The 17176-nt window shown below is 50.7% G+C and overlaps 1 protein-coding gene across 15 annotated transcripts in view; it reads right to left on the reverse strand.

Moving 5' to 3' along the window:
• Nucleotides 1-10532: 10532 nt before the first annotated feature.
• Arhgef10l (Rho guanine nucleotide exchange factor 10 like) overlaps nucleotides 10533-17176 on the reverse strand; it is a 159780-nt gene continuing 153136 nt past the window's right edge. For all 15 annotated transcript variants that reach the window (XM_087551093.1, XM_087551091.1, XM_087551088.1 and 12 more), the window contains 2 exon segments: nucleotides 12760-12882; nucleotides 10533-11595 (listed from right to left, as the gene is read on the reverse strand). In XM_087551093.1, coding sequence (XP_087407219.1) covers nucleotides 11054-11595; nucleotides 12760-12882 — 665 coding nt within the window. In that variant the 3' untranslated portion in view covers nucleotides 10533-11053.

Consider the following 17176-nt stretch of genomic DNA (forward strand, 5'->3'; position numbering starts at 1 on the left):
TCAGCTGACACCCAGTTTCTTGGCACTGGTTAAATGTCTAGAGTGTAAGATACCCCTCTCAGTAAGAAGCAGCAGGCTTGGGGTTGGGGATTTAGCTCAGTGGTAGAGCGCTTGCCTAGCAAGCGCAAGGCCCTGGGTTCGGTCCCCAGCTCCGAAAAAAAGAAAAGAAAAAAAAAAAAAAAGAAGCAGCAGGCTTTATAGGGGGAGGATAGGGGAGGATACTTAGATTTACATCCTGTGATGGTTTGCATATGCTTGGCCCAAAGGAGTGGAACTATTAGAAGGTGTGGCCTTGTTGGAGGAAGTGTGTCACTGTAGGGGTGGGCTTGGGGAGACTCTCCTCCTACTGTCTGAGGATGCTCAGTCTATCCTAACTTCCTTTGGGTGAAGATGTAGAACTCAGTTCCTCCTGAACCATGTCTGCTGGATGCTTCCATGCTCCCGCTTTGATGATAATGGACTGAACCTTTGAACCAGTAAGCCAGCCCCAATTAAATGTTGTCCTTCTAAGACTTGCATTGGTCATGGTGTCTGTTCACACTAATAAAACCCTAAGACACATTCTCACACAAGCTAGGCAAGTGGTCTACATCCCAGCTCTCTTATCTCTTTTCCTTTTCTGTTTGTTTGTTTTGGTTGATTGGTTGGTTGGACAGGGTCTTGCTAAGATGCTCAGTCTGGATTTGAAATCCTCCTGCCTCAACTTCCTGAATATCTAGGATTGCAGGCTTATATCGCTTTTAACTAGAAGAAAATGATGTAAATTCCCACCCGCCCACCCCCACCCACCCCCACCCCAGGCTCTCAACTTTTGGCCATCTGTTTCCCTAAACTGCCAATTAACACCTGGTTTTCACCCTGGGCCTTCACAGGGCTGAAGAAGTTGGTCAGGATCACACAGCCACTAAGCTAGAGGTAGAACTTGGTTCTCTTGCCTGTCCACATGCTAAGGAAGGGCAGCTGTGCAGATGGGAGCCCGGGGCATGTAAGGAGAGCCTGTGCCTTTAAGATCTCCTTCTGTATTAGCTGGGTTTGCCTAGACCTCCAGTGTCTGGGAAGAGTCAAATAACTCTGGCTCCCACTGGACATCCACACCAGAGGGGCCGACTAGAGGATGAGGACCAGGTGTGAGGAGATGTGCACACGGCTCAGCTACAACTTCTGGTGGTATCTCAGCCAAGTTGTGTAGAGACTCTCTCGTGCGCCGTGCGGAAGCATCACCTGTCAATAAAAGGCTGAAGGCCTATCAGCGGAGGCTGGAAACAGGAGGCGGGAGTTCCGGTAGGGAGAGGGGAACTCTGGGATAGAGACAGGTGCAGGAAGAGATTAGCCTGTGCTCTCTGAGGAGACAGATGCATGAAGCTGAGGAAAGGGTAACCAGCCCCAAGGTAGATGTTTGATTAGTTTAAATGGGATAACTGAGTTATTAGCTAGCAGGAACAAGCCAAAGGCATTTACTCATAAAATATTAAGTCTCGGTCATTATTTCGAGAACTGGAGCGCTGGTGGAGAAGCCCATGGTTACGCAAGTCACACTCCTCGCTGAGCCTCGGTGTCCCCTTCTGTAAGAGGGGCAGAGGTTAAATGTCTGGAGTGTGTGGTATCCCACCTCCCAGTAATGAGCAAGCAGGCTTCCTGCTCTCAACACCCTCCCAGCCCCGTTCTTCCCAAGCATCCTCCTCAGAGTCTCTTGCTCTATGTTTTCCAGGGATAGCTGGACGGACTAAGGAGAGACATCAGATAGCGCACGTGTGTGTGTGCATCCGTCCGTCTGTCCGTCCGTCTGTCTCTCTGTCTGTCTGTGAGGGATCCTAACCTCAGCCATGCTCCCCTGGACCAGAATTAGCATGTGGTGAATGACAGTGTGAGGCTGAGCACCCCATCCCCTTGCTGTAAACCAGAGAGAGGCGCCGAGTGTCTAATTAGTAAAATATTCGATAATTGGTGTAATCCGGTGCCATTCCCTTTCTGACAGCCCCTGCCACCGTGTCCCATTTCAAGCTTGAGTTGCCGTTCGCACCATGCTGATAATTGTAAAACTGAAAGGGAAAAAAATCAAATCGGAGTCATCGGAAGCTCCCATTAAATTGATTTAGGACACGAAAAGTTAATGGGATTCCCGCCCCTCCTCCTCCCCCGCCCCATTGGTGCCTCACAGATTGGCCACATTGAGAGGGCACCAGTGGCTTCTGAGTCCTGGGCCTTTCCCCTTTACCTCTGACCTGCTCCCGCCTGTACCACGTGCTCAAGGGCCAACGTGAGAGGTTGACAGAAGGGAAGGACAAGCTCACCTTGAATAGTGCTAGGCTCACATCCTCCCCTGTCCCCTGAGAACTAAGACTTGGAGACAGAATCTCAGGTCTGTCTGACATCTGGGAGGCTAGACAGGAGCTGGCGCCAAGCCAATCCCGGCAGTCCAGGTGACAAAACCCAACTTTAATCAACCAGGGGACACACCAATGTGTCTGGTCGGGAAACCGGAAAAGCTAGAGGGAGAGCTGGCCCAGATCTTCCCAGACTGAACAGAACCTCTGAGCACCTGTACCCCAAGCCTGAGGGAGTCAGCTCAGCTCAAAGGGTGGACAGGGCACACCCGCTTCGTTTTACACAGGCTCAGTTTGGGCCTTTTGGAACCACATATGAGGGAAACATGCAAATAGATGCAAATGAGACCCTGATTTATGCAAAACAGCCTATAAATGCATGTCCCTGGCTTCGCCAAAGGAAAAAAGCCTTGTCACCTAATTTAGCAGAAATAACAGGGGTAGAAGACTGTCTATCCCTGTGTGGGGTTCAGGCCAAGAAGAACTCACAAAGCCTTCTGAAATGGAGCTGAAGAACCCATGGCCATGGGGGCCCTGAACTCAGACCCCCACAGTCTCAGCTGGGTCAAGAGACACCAGCTTCACAATGGTGCCTGGCCTCCTTGCAGCTGAACTTTGGGTCCCCCTTCCCACCAGACAGAGCTCTTTAATTATTTGTATATGTTGTATTTTATGTGTGTGAATGTTTACCTGTGTGTATATCTATCTGTGCGTCGTGGACATGCCAGGTACTTGAAGAGGCCAGAAGGAGGAGTCAGATCTCCCAGAATTGGAGTCACTGATAGTTGTGCTGGGTGCTAGGAATCAAACCCTGGGTCCTTTGGAATAACAGCCAGGGCTGGTAATCACTGAGACATCTGTCCAGCCTCCCAGAGTTGTTTAAGAGAAGGTTTCCAGGCCCCAGACACTGTGCATGTTTCTGGCCCCACCGATATGAGACCCACTCTGACAATCTTCACCACTAACAACTGTGAACCCCAGGCCATGTTGCCTTGCACCAGGCCACGCTGAGCATTTCCAAGAAAGCACGGCGCTCTTACATAGGGAAAGACTGAGGCCAGCTGGGACAGTGCACCAGGAGAGAAGCCTCAACCCCACAAGGACGAGGCTCCTGGAACCTTCTCCTTTCTAAGCTACTTGAAAGCAGGCTCAGCTCCCAGAAAGCAAGGGCCTGCCTCTACTTGCCCTGGCAATATAAGGACAAGCCACCAAACTCAGCTTTTTCCACATGGGTTCTGGGAATCGAACTCAGGTCCTCAGGCTTGCAAGACAAGCCCTTTCTGCAATGAGCTATCTGCCCCATCCCCACTTCCTTTTAGCTTACACCAAGGGGAACATTTAAGAGCATGGATACACGCCAGTCTCCTACTTGTCACGAATTAACTTCATTCATCATAAGACTGCCGGTAGCCCCACATCCTGGAACGAAGGATTTATAGCTGTGCCGAGTCTCCTGCGGGCATGTGTCCTCACGGGGATCTTCTCCCAGCAAACGGAAATGGTGGGGCTGAGAAATGGGCTTTGTTTTATGACTACAAGACAGAGGAAGTATTGGTAATGAGAGGAAAGACGCGTTGAGCCTGAAGTTCTAGGGTCCTCCTCTGTGCTGTGACCCTAGGCAAGAAGGTCACTCTCTGACCTGGAGTTCCTCCATAAAGCGGGGCCCTGTTGGTACCTCTCTCCGGGGACATAAAAGGGTGGACAAAATGGCCTGTATTGGACTGATTCAAATTTACCCGGCTTCAAAGGCTTAGAAAAATCGCACAGCCAAGGGAGACAGAACCCAAACTGAAGCCCAGATCTCCAGATGTAAATCCCACTCCACACCGATGACATCCCCTGCTCTTGGGACCCGCAGGACCCTGTAGGATTCCACCCCTGCAGGGGAGGGGCTAGCTGTCTGCTCTGCTGCTGCTGGCTAGGAACGCAAGGACCAGCTCCTGCCACTCACTGGAGAGGTCCAGAGCGTCTGTTGATGGGGAAGCTGACAGGAGCTAGCTCGGGTAATTATATTAATTTCCTCAATTTTCACATTCCTGCTACTTTGCCATTTCCCTGGGAAGTGTAAATGAGGAGCTCTAGCAGCCAGGCTGCTGATTACGTTCACGCTGCTGGGAAGTTTCTGTTGCGTGTCTTATTATCTTGTATCTTCTACGGCTGAAGGTCTCGTCTCCTCTTCCCCACCCTGGAGCTCACCAAGGACTAGGGATTTGTCTCCCCTTCAGCCTGGGGCATCTTCTCCTCAGAACTGGAGATTCCTCTGAGTGTGCACAGAGGGGTATCTCCTCCATCAGACTGGCGTCTCCTCCGGAGCAGAATCCATACCTTCCCCTGTCAGACTAGCCGCTTCCTCCTAGAGCTGGGTGACAGGGCTGTGGCCGCCATCAGGCTGGGAGCTCCAAAGAACAGAGCCCTCCCCTGGCCTCAGCAAACTGGGAATACTCCAGGTCTGTGACCCCTGCTGGATCTGCAACTTTTTTACAGACCGACCACTCATATGTCCCGTGTCACCCACCAAGACATACAGGCCACTGCTTTAGAATGTAAACAGTCCATTGGAGAAGATCCAATGGGGAAAGGGGATGTGCCACCAAGCCTGACTAGCTAAGCGCCATCCCCAGATGGTGGAAGGAGAGACCTGACCCTAAATTTAAGCTTGACCTCTATACCACACACCCCCCAAATTCCACATACACATATATGCACACAAAATAAGTTAAAATGTAACAGGCTGTGAAGGCTGTGCTATCCCCACAGGATGCAGGAGAAACACCTTCACTGGGATGTACACACACTAGGCTAGGGACAAGCCAAAGGCCATTTGTTGGTGGCAGCAGAGCCATCCCCACTCAGAGGGCCTGACATGGAACTGGCCCCAAGGAGGAGCAGTTAACCTCTGCCTGAGGCCAGGGTTTGGAAACAGGTCAGTGTGAGGGGGAACACAGCCTCAGTAGAGTCCCTGGCAGGACCAGAGCTTCTGAGTCAGTCAGTCTGGGCCACTACAGTCTATGTGCACCGACAGCCTGGACCACTACAGTCTATGTGTGCCTATAGTCTGGACCACAACAGTTTATGTGCACCTACAGTCTAGACTTCCTACAGTCTGTGTGCACCTACAGCCTAGACTCCCTACAGTCTATGTGCACCCACAGCCTGGACCACTACAGTCCATGTGCACCCACAGCCTGGACCACTACAGTCTTGTGTATCTGGACCACTACAGTCTAGTGTGTTTTTTTCTAGCTCCCCTGCCTTCCTTTAGTGTCTGAAGATGTGCTGAGACAGCAGGGCTCAGAGGACCCATGAAGACAGCCTCCCTGCCTGCCTATTCAGCCAAAGACATCTAGACACTCTGGAGCTTGTCTCTGGTCAAAGGCCACACTCAACGTGTAACAGAGCCAAGATTCAGTCCCAAATCTGAGCAGATCAAAGCCCGCTCCTGCTGAGCCAGCCTGGCTGCCTCCAAGAAGCTTCCTGCAGTTGGTCCTGCTCCTTAGCACCGCATCCTGCTCCCTAGATAAGTGTAGTCCCTGAGGACAAGGTCTGCGCCATGATCAGAGGAACAAGGCCCAGAAAAGTGCTTAGTCTAGTGGGGCCTGTTTGTCTGAAATCTAAATTCCAGGGTGTGTAAGTGTATATGTGTGCATGTGTGTGTGTACGTGTGCATGTGTATGATCATGCGCATGAAGAAACATTTGATGGGAAGGTGTGTGTGTGTGTGTGTGTGTGTGTGTGTGTGTGTGTGTGTGTGTGCATGCTGTTGTGTGACACTTTTCCTGGGCTGACGTGAACATGTCTACTCACATGGACTAAAGTATGACTATCTCCAAAATCCAGCTTAGTGAACCAGTGAACTTTATTGGGGTTACTTAGAGGAATGTGGGTGAGGGGTCATTTACAGGAGCAGAAATGACTCAAAGACAGTTAACTGCATCACCAATGCCCACCCCAGCAGGAGTGAGAGCTCACAAAGCCAGAAACCAGGAGTTCATTGCATAGCCTGCAGGCAGCTCACCAGGTTAGGAAATGACCTTTCCAGACAGCTCAACTGGTCTGAGAACCTTCTAGGCAACTCTGCTCACCTCTGCTTCTAAGAAGCTGGCTTGTCTAAGAGTGTCTCCCAGCAGCCCTTACTTATACACTGTCTGGGAAGGATGGACCTAGTTAATCTGCTCAGCTTCAGGGACTTCCTGAAGCTGTTTTTTTTAGTTGTTTGCTTCCTATCTTAAGGAGCTTCCCTAAAAGGCATGTTTCACCTCCCTGTAAACATTCTGTGTTTTACAGTGCAGTTTCCCTCCAAAATGGAAGGAAGGCTTTAACCTCAGGGGAAGCTACTGTACACACAGTACACGTGTGTGTGTGTGTGTGTGTGTGTGTGTGTGTGTGTGTGTGTGTGTAAGGGACAGTGTGAATGTACAAGGTTTTAAATGTTTGAGCAACCGATTGAGTACTTTTGTCTATGAATAATGGTGTTATGCCTGTAAGTGGGTGTGGATGAATGAGCATGTGAATGTATGAGGGGGTGTGTGTGGCTGTGTGGGACAGTGTGTAGGTGACTGTGTGTGCTTCACAACAACCTACAAGAAACCACATTGTGGCCACAGTTCATGACCCCTGGGTCCACGTGTGGAAGCTATGACCCTGAGTGACAATACTTGGAGGTGGGACCTTTGGAGTCACCTGACTCTTAGCACTGGACAGACCAACTCAAACGCCCTCCCTGGCTTCAAGTTTCCCACCTCCTGATTCCACACACTATGGTTTGTGTGCAGGTCCTTACAGGTTGGCATGTTGGTAGGGATGAGGGGATGGAACATTTTAGAGGAAGGGCCCAGTAAGATGCAGTTCGGTCATGGGAATGGATTAATGCTGGTCTCACTGGAGTGTACTAGAGCTAAGTTGGGGGTGAAATAAACCTCTTTTCTTTCCAGGTTGCTCAGTTTGTCCACAGTATGAATGAAGACACCATGCCGATCCTCCCCAGCCTCACTTCCTGCTTACTGTTCACCTCCCAGAGCTCCCGAGACTCTGTACTGGAAAGACTCTAGAATCTCCTCTCTGGCAGCTATTCACTGAGAGAGCTCAGCCAGGTCGGTCCCTGAGTATGGCCACACCTCCCCAAACTAAACTCTGAACCTAGAACACAGCACAACCCTCCCCAAGGTTCCTGGCCCTACACGTTCCCCTGGAGTCCCCAACAAGGGTGGCTGGAAGATGGCTCAGGCACAGTATTACTTACCCAGAATCTTAGGCTGAGGCAGGAGGATTGCAAGTTTGAGGCCAGCCTGGGCTTCCTAACGAGTCTGGTCTTAATAAATCAATAAGCAAACAAATGGAAAATAAGTGGATGAGGAAAAGAAATCAAAACCAACTTGAGACAGATGGGTCGCTCTGATAGTTTTGATGGTGAGCCTAGTCTTTAATGGCTGAGCCATCTCTCCAGCCCAATGGATCACTCTCTACTAAAACTCTTCAGTGACTTCTGTGTCACCAAGTTCTCCTCATCTGTCTTCTATGCCCTTTATTCCTTCCACAGTAGGCTCGCCCCTACTTTGTCTTCTGCTCTTGCCTGGAATGTTCTAGACCCAGAATATTCTCCTGCCCTCTACTTCCTTCTAGGTGTTTGCTCAAACACCCCACCCACTCTACGTGGCTTCCTACCAACCCCATTCAACATCATGAGCCCCATCCCCACAGATTCAGTCCTTGCCTCCCCGTGCCACCTCTCTGGAGCTCCGACACTTCCTTACTCTGTCCCTCTGCACTCGCAGGCAGAAAGGGAGTCACTGGGGTGACCGAGGCAGAGACCTCTTGTTGTTATCTTGTTCATTACACTCTACCCTGAGATCTTAGCATGTGCTGAGTGAAGTTGAACTGTATGACAGAATCCAAGGCCTGGGGACACATCTGATGAGACACAGAGAGGTTAAGGACCTTGCTGAACGTCACACAGGTAAGGGGAAAGCACTTAGCTCACTAGTGTGGCCAGACTGACTGTCAGGTGTCTCTGCTGGTATGGTAGCTAAGGGTCTTTGGTGACTGACCTCAATCCTGTCCAGCTTTGGGCCTGGAGCATGCTGGACAGGTTACGTGTACTCCAGGAACCTGGAGCCTTCTGTTGCACAATGCGGCTGAGTAGAGCAGGTGATAAACAGGATAACGACCCAGAGCACTGAGACTTCTTTCTCAGGTACCACCCCCAAGCCTCAGGCTCCCCTTGTCTGTGGTCAGAGAGGCCAAGAGGAGCTGCCGACAAAATGCATCCCACTCATTGGAGTCCCGGTGTTGAGCGACAGCAATTCACAGGCCCATTCTCAACATCCAGCCTCAATGCCAGGTCCTCTATGGATGAGCGAGCCCTGAGAAGATGGAATGGGGCTGTTGACCACCAACTCCTTCACAAGAGGGGAAACTTCTGCCACAAATGCTTGGGCCAAGGATACGGGGACAATCACACAGCTGCTGTCAGGGGCTACAGCCATGCTTTCCACAGACGCAGCAGCACTGGGAACCCTCAGCAAGGCGGTACCTGTCCTGACGTCATTGATGAGGTAACCAAGGGCATTCTGGGAGCCACACAGCAGGTGCTTGGCAGAGCTGACCTGGAACCCAGGTTTGTCCTGCACAGTTTTCTCCTTGTCCATCACATCCTGGCCAGCACTGGCCAACAGGAGGAGAGCACAGGCGTGGTGTCCCATCAAGGCAGGGAACTTGAAAATCAACACGACCAACAGAAAGGGAACTCTTGTCACTCTTCCACCCAGTGACAGGTGGACAGTGCTGACTCTTCCTCTGACACAACACGGGAAACTAAGGCCCAGAGAAGACTCCCATCAAAGCCATAGTTTAGAGGTGGGAGCTGGGCCCTGCTACCTAATGACTTCTGGGAATCCAGTGTCCCCTTGGCCCCACCTGGAGACCCACACTGGACCCCTGCCCTCCAGCAGTGAGTCACCTCCTTGTAGCCCGCTTGCTCTTCTCCTTTCTCTGCGGCAGCCTCACTCAGGGTCAACCTGAAGACCACCCACTTCCTGTGTGTCAGCTCCATGGCCCTACCAACTACCATGGTTTCTGATATTGTAGAAACTGGGGAAACGCAAAATGAATGATTGAATGAACAAACAAATGAATGAATGAATGAATGAACAAATGAGTGAATGAATGAACAAATGAATGAGTATGAATGAATGAACAAATGAATGAGTGAATGAACAAATGAATGAATGAATGAACAAATGAACGAATGAACAAACGAGTGAATGAATGAATGAATGAACGAATAAGTGAATGAATACAAGAAAAATGACTCTATAGAAAGTTAGATCTTTCAGGGCTTTAGAACATTGGTGGTTTTTACGCTGGGTCCCCAGTCCTTCGGAGGACAGTTCTTAGTGCCCGTTGTGAGCAAGCCCAGTGGAGAGTTTGCCTCCCACATCCGCATATCTCTGCCTTACATCTCTCTGTACCTGGTTCTGCCATCCCCAGCATGGAGGTAAAATCCACGGACGGCGGGTAGACACACACACAGACAACGAGAGGAAGATGGGGTGGAGGTGGAGGGGATGCTGCCCTTGCTGGCAGTAGCTTTCAATGTGATTTTTTTCCTCCCGGGTGATGGACTCTCAAGATGGGTCCAGCCAGGAGAGGTAAGAAGCCCCATCTGTGTCCCTTTCTGACAGCCTGCCATGGGCACACCTGGTATTCATCAATGTCTCCAGACTCAGGAGCGGCCCCTCCCTGCCCAAGACCTTGGGCCCCAGCTGCTGAGGAGGTCATGGGCTAAGCTCTTCTCACTGCTTCAGCCATCAAATGCTAGGACCTCCCCAGAGCGAGGTGACCAGCCTTTCCCTAAGATGCCTCAGAGAGCACCCAAGAGCCCCTCCTCCAGAAGCAAACCTTCCTCCATGATGGAAACAACGGCCGTGTATGTTCCCCAACCTGTCCAATACTCATCCACCCCGCGGGGCTCTTCCAGCCACACCTGAAATGCGGCTAACAGACCATGGACTGAATCAGTAATATGCAAATTAAGTAGCTGGGAGTAACTACTGATAATTACCTTGGACAAAGCCATAGGGAATGTGTTCTTGAGTGGCCTCCAACCTAGCCCTGGCTTCGATCATGTTGGAGCAGGGCGGGCCTTGATCCCCAACATCCCCTATGTGTGTCCCATTCCCATGACATCCCATAAACCCCACAGGGCCCACATATCTCTTGCCTTTTATTCCAGCATCTCCCAGAGACCCATTATGTACAGATCATATTTATATACATATAATATACATCGTATATACGTATTTATATATATATAGATATATATATATATATATAGTCACACACTCAGCCATTCACACATACACTCCTCCTGAAGGGGCCCGGCCACCTCAGAGCCTCACTCAACCCCAACAAACAGTTCTAGGTTCAGCAGGCAGTGGTGAGGTTTTATGTTTTTTTGCTTCAGAAACAGAACAAAACAAAAAAGGTCATATTCTCTGTGTGCGTCCTTCCGTTCCCCAAGACTCTAAAAACCCCTTCCCCAAAACATTCTAAATTTTTGTTTTCAGAGGTTTCTCTCCTCTGCTCTTCCAAGGCCTCGGTGGAGAATCCGGCCTGCCCTGCCCTGTGGCCTGGGCAGGTCCCTGAGGGAAATCCAGGTGGGCCAAAAGGGTCCCAGCGTGTCCGCAGTGGTCCAGCTGCCCTGTAACCCTCCGGATGGGCAGCGTGGATAGCTATAGAGCCAAGGGCACCTGCCAGATAAGAAGTGTGCTGTCTGTCTCACTGCAGGGGGCCGGCCGGCCACTCAGGCCACCTGGAGCACTGCCAAAGTGACGGTAGCCTTGTCCACCAGAGATGATGGCCACAGAGCAGATCTCCTTGCGGTGGGCATCACGGGCACAGGGCCGGCTCCGGACCCAGACGTCAGGGTCATCGGCCATCTCGTAGATGGACCCGTCCTCCTCACTGTGTTCCAGAGCCGAGCCATCAGCAGGTGCTGGCTCCCGCACAGACAGCAGGGGTCCAGGGAGGTGGGCCGTGGAGCGCAGGCGGTATTGGAGCAGGATGCCTTTCTTGCGGGTCAACTCTCGAGCTGTGTGGCTGTCAGGCGCAGGCACGGTTTCATGAGCCTGCCCGTCTGGCTTGTCCTCCTCGGCCTGCGGTCCCTCGGCCTCTTCCTGGTCACTCCGCAGGATGTCAGGGGCCAAGATGCTCATGGCCACAGCCAGGAAGGCCACAGGTCCACAGTGACCATTGAGAGACACCATGCCTTTCCCTGTGAGAAACAGAGCAGAGGAGAAGGCCCAAGAGCCCAGGGCGTTAAGAGAGATACCCAAGTACTTCTGGAGAACTTCTGGGGTTGGACCTTTTCTTCCGCCATCTATGTTAGCACCTTCCCAGAGGACGTGGGATCTGTCTATGCCATGCTCCACGGCATGACTTTACAAAGTGATGGAGACATTCTCCATCTTCAAGGTGAAATGGCCTCACAGATAACTTCCTTTTAGCTCCACCCACGAAGCCAAGTCTTCTTTTTTTTTTTTTAAAGATGTATTTATTTCATGTATGTGGGTACACTGTCTTCAGACACACCAGAAGAGGGCATTGGATCCCATTACAGATGGTTGTGAGCCACCATGTGGTTGCTGGGATTTGAACGCTGGACCTCTGGAAGAGCAGTCAGTGCTCTTAACCACTGAGCCATCTCTCCAGCCCCCGGAAGCCAAGTCTTATGTCAGGCTCTACAGCTCTTCCGTCTGGCCAAGCTCCAGCAAACACAGGGCATCCGGACAAGGGACTCCTTAGTCTCTCTCCACAGAGCACCTCTGCCTGGACCACAGCTGTCCTGGACATGACTTGCCCCATGCATCCCTGTGTCCCACCCCAGCCTGGTGCCTCCTTGCATGCAACCATTGCTCAAGTAAGTAAATGTATCATGAAGACAGGTGCCCAGAAATTTGGGAGCCTGGAAGAGGTCAAAGGCCTGGCACGGTGGCCCAGGGCTGTCTCCTCTCTCTTACCTCTGTGCTCATTAGCCACTCCAGGAGACCCCCATCTTCCCTCTCAGGGCACAGATAAAGACCAGAGCTCCACTGTCTAAACACCAGGGGTTTTCCATGACCCTGCTTCTGGGTTACTAGGCCTAGGGTCACAGATCATGGTGGACTGGCTACCACATCTGATGTGGTCCCATCCCCAGAGCCAACATCTACTTCTACCTGTGTAGCCTTACTATGGAGAAGGGTAGCAGGGCCCGCAGAGCCTCTGGCATCAATCAGGTGTCTCAGCCAAGCCTCAGATCAGGAAACTATGATTCATTAGGTAGGAGAAGCCTGGGCTATCATTCTACTATGGACTGAGAGGCTGGACTCAGTGGGAAATACAGATGTCTATACCCAGTTCCCCAGCCCCCAGCCCTGAAGCCAAGCCCCAAACCCACCTGTGATCTTGGGGATGCCCTCCAGTCGGGGCACAGGCAACAGGACAATGACACCCTGGTCAGTGCCTACCCACAGCAGACCCTGGCAGATGAGGAGGCTGGTGACACACAGGTGCTTCTGACCTGCAGAGAGAGACGACATGAGTTCAGTTCATCCAGATGAGGGAGTCATACAGCCCAGATTTCCCCCAAGACAGGGTAGATGGTGCTATGGTTAGAGAGTGGGTACCCGCAGTGGGGTAATGCCATAGGACATCGTGCCTGCTCCATACGGGCCCTGGGTGTAGGGGCTCAGTTGCCTGGCACACAGGGCCAGTTAGTGTCCATGCAAAGGCCACACACAGCAAGCCAGGCTACAGGCCAGTGAAAAGCAGGTGGATGGTCTGCAGTGGACAAGGGTCAGATAGAAGCTGGCATCAGTGAATGCACTAGAGGGGACCAGGGCAGAGCCTGTGAACAGTTCCACTGCTAGCAAATAGGTGGGCGTGTAGATGGATGGGCAGATAAATAGATGGATGAGAGAGTGAAGGGATGGGTACATCAATCAATGATGGAGAGAGGGAGGGAGGGAGGGATGGCTGGGTGGGTGGGTAGGTGGGTGGGTGGATGGCTGGATGGATGGGAGGATGGATGGATGGATGGATGGATGGATGGATGGATGGATGGATGAGTAGGTGGATAGACAGATTGGCAAGTAGATAGATGGGTTGGTGAGTAGATAGATGATAGATAGATAGATAGATAGATAGACAGACAGACAGGTGGATGAAATGGATGGATGGATAGATGGATGGATGGATAGATAGATAGATAGATAGATAGATAGATAGATAGATAGATAGATAGATAGATAGATAGATAGATGGATGGATGGATGGATGGATGGATGGATGGATGGACAGATTAGATAGATAGATAGATAGGTAGATAGATAGATAGATAGATAGATAGATAGATAGATAGATAGATAGATAGATAGATGGACGGATTAGATAGATAGATAGATAGATAGATAGATAGATAGATAGATAGATAGATGATAGATAGATAGATAGATAGATAGATAGATAGATAGATAGATAGATGATGGACAGACGGACAGACAGACGCATAGATGGGTGGAGAGATGAGAAGGCTGGGTAGATGAGTAGACGTGTGGATACACACACACACTCAGTTGAGCACAGCTTGACCACTGTACACAGTCACTGAAGATAGAGTAATATTCATAATTACTTAAAGGCCCTAGGCTCTAAGGGGCTAAGATCAGCTCCATCTCAGTTACAAACCCCAAAGTAACAAAGCCAAGATGGGGAGCTGTGTTATGCTGGACCCTGCATGCCTCACCCTCCTCATAAGCTCCTGAGATCCCAGGACCAGCAGGAGATGGGACCCAGAGCACCTTCATCCCAACCACAGCAGAAGTTTGACAGGTGAAAGGAAAGTGAGACCGGAGGCCAAAGAGACGAGAGGTGAGAAACGGCTTCATCTACAAGGCCTTGTTCCGGGGCCCCTCGCCTCCTTCCGCCTCAAGGAAAAGAGCGAGACACTTCACAAACAGTCCAGAAGAAAAAAATTCTAATGGTGGATAAATATTTGATCATAGAGACTTAATACACAGGGCTCCGCTCACCATGGTCGTCTATCTGAAGATATACAAGTTTTAAAAGCTCAGGCTCTCGGAGAACATTTTATTAATGACCTGTCTAGTTAAAAGGAGGAGGGAGGTTAGGTTTAAAAAAATGCATTAATACCAGTCGGGTACTCGAGTGGAAGGAAGGGTGGGGGAAGGAAGCGTGATAAATTTTTTAACACGCCCCCAAAAAATCCACACTTAGAGGAGGAACAAATTTATTACTAATTATGCAATTATTTCATTTGGTGGTGTGGGGGAGGAAAAAATACTTAAAAGCCTGTTTTAAATATCTCTAGTAAAGAGTTTAAAAAACCCATTGAGCTTGTCTTCCTCCAGGGCACAGTATGGGGTGGACAGGAAGCTACCCTCTGCCCTCCGATGTCAGGCCACGGTGCCTGACTCCAGCTCAGCTTGGGGGTCAGGGGCTCTCTCAGCTCCGTGTTGTGAGATACCCAGCTTGGCGAACCAGGGAAGCCCAGGACTAGAGGAGACTTAGGTCTGTGTGGGACTCAGACCCAGGAAAGCACCCCCTGTCTGCTCACACAGCTGGTGCCTTGGAGAAGACACCGACCTAGAAGCTCAAGACAGGCAGAGGGTCTGAAGGAGAGACCTAGCGATAGGCCAGTGTGAAGGGGCATAAAGGTGACAGTAAGGACAGCAAGGAGATGTCCCCGTCAGGAATGAGACTTCCTGCGACAAGAACTCCAGCGTGACGGACAGGGATGGAAGAGTTGACCACCGTTTCCAGGCAGAGCTCGGAATTCAGCAAGAATGGGACTCTGAGCTTCGGACCAGTCAAGCTCTGACTCAAGCTTTTCATCCACGGAGAAACTGAGTCTCAAGAGAAGATGTGCCCACCACCCGACCAGCAGAGGGACAGAGGGCGGGCCAGTCATGCAGCTGCTGGGTCTCCGCTCATGTGGCTTGGAAGCAGCCACACTCACCCTTGGTGCCGGCCCTTTAAAAGCCAGGGACACAGTGTGTGGGGTCCTCAGGGGTGTCAGCCACGGAACCCTCCGGGGCTGTGCTTCTCCACCCCCAGCCCGGCCTTGCTAGCTAGAGCTGCTGCATTTCACTTTCCTCTGCCCTGACTAGACAAGACTCCGAAGAATTTCAAAAACCTCTGAGATTAAGCATTTTTCCCATTGTTCCATTATCTTGAAATAATTTAGCTATCAAGATAAACGCAGAAGTATTTCTATGATACGGAGAATTTTTTATTGTGCTGTATAATAGATGAAACTGGTCCATCTTCCGCCCCCGCCTTTCAAGAAGTAAGAGTCAAAACCGAAAGAAGGGAAAAGAGAAGGCAGGAAAGAAAAGAACCAAGAGTAACACAGGGCTCTGATGCAGGGGAATGGTGAAAAAGGGGCTGCCCCATCTCGGCTATATGGAATACTGATCTTGCAATGGGATTTCACCCTCAAAAATCCGTCGGGACTGCACCCCAACACATGGAGGGACCAGACCTCTCAGTGACTAAGCCAGTACTCAACCAACTCTGTGTGTGTCTGGGTGTGTCTGGGTGTATCTGTGTGTTTGTGTGTGTCTCTGTGAATGTGTATGTGTCTCTGTGTGTGTGTGTGTGTATTTGTGCAAGTATGTGTCTGGGTGTTTGTGTTTATATGTCTGTCTCTGTGTATGTCTGTGTATTTGTGTGTGTGTGTGTGTATGCATGTGTCTGTATGTATCTGTGTGTGTGAGTATGTGAGTGTGAGTGTGTGTGTCTGTATGTGTGTTTGTGTATTTGTGTATCTGTGTGTGTCTGTGCGTTTGTGTATGTGTGTATGTATTTATGTGTCTGTATGTATCTGTGTGTGTGTTTGTGTGTGTGAGTATGTGAGTGTGTGTGTGTCTGTGTGTTTGTATATTTGTGTTTGTGTGTGTGTGTGTGTGTGTGTGTGTATTTGTGTGCATGTGTATCCCTATCTCCCTATCATACAGCAGGACTCTGAGCCACTGCATGACAAGGCACAGAGCCCTGCTGAGGAGAGCTGTGTCTGCATCTGTAGCTTGGGGAACATCTGGAGCTCAGGAGCACCATGTGATGCTGTCAACAGGGCTTCCCTCAGCACGGGGCTCTGGCAGACAAGACACACACACACACACACACACACACACACACAGAGACACACAAATACAGATACATGTCCACAGACACACACACTCACACACACACAGAGCTCAGCACAGGGCTCTGGCAGACACCACACACACACACACACACACACACACACACTCACAGAGACACACAAATACAGACACATGTCCACAGACACACACTCAGAGACACACAAATATACAGATACATGTACACATACACACACACACACAGCTCAACACGGGGCTCTGGCAGACACCAGACACACACACAAACACACACTCACAGAGACACACAAATACACAGATACATGTACACACACACACACACACACACAGCTCAGCACAAGGCTCTGGCAGATGCCAGACACACACAGAGACACACACAAATACACAGACACATGTTCACAGACACATACACACACACACACACACACACACACACACACACACACACGGCTCGGCACGGGGCCCTCACAGATGGGCAGCTCTCGGTCGACAGTCATGGCTGCTACCCAGCTTGTTAACGGCATTCGATCCTAGGCAAAGCCCTGATTGGTCAAGTCATAGCTGGAAACAGAGATCAGATCTCAGGAGAGGACAGAGGCCCTCAGACCCCAAGGTGCTGCCAGCAAACCTGTGAAGGTTGGTCCTCAGCTCAGCTCAAACCCACCCCAGCCC

Source organism: Rattus norvegicus, chromosome 5, assembly GCF_021556685.1.
Source record: "Rattus norvegicus strain SHRSP/BbbUtx chromosome 5, alternate assembly SHRSP_T2T, whole genome shotgun sequence".
Classification (NCBI taxonomy): domain Eukaryota; kingdom Metazoa; phylum Chordata; class Mammalia; order Rodentia; family Muridae; genus Rattus; species Rattus norvegicus.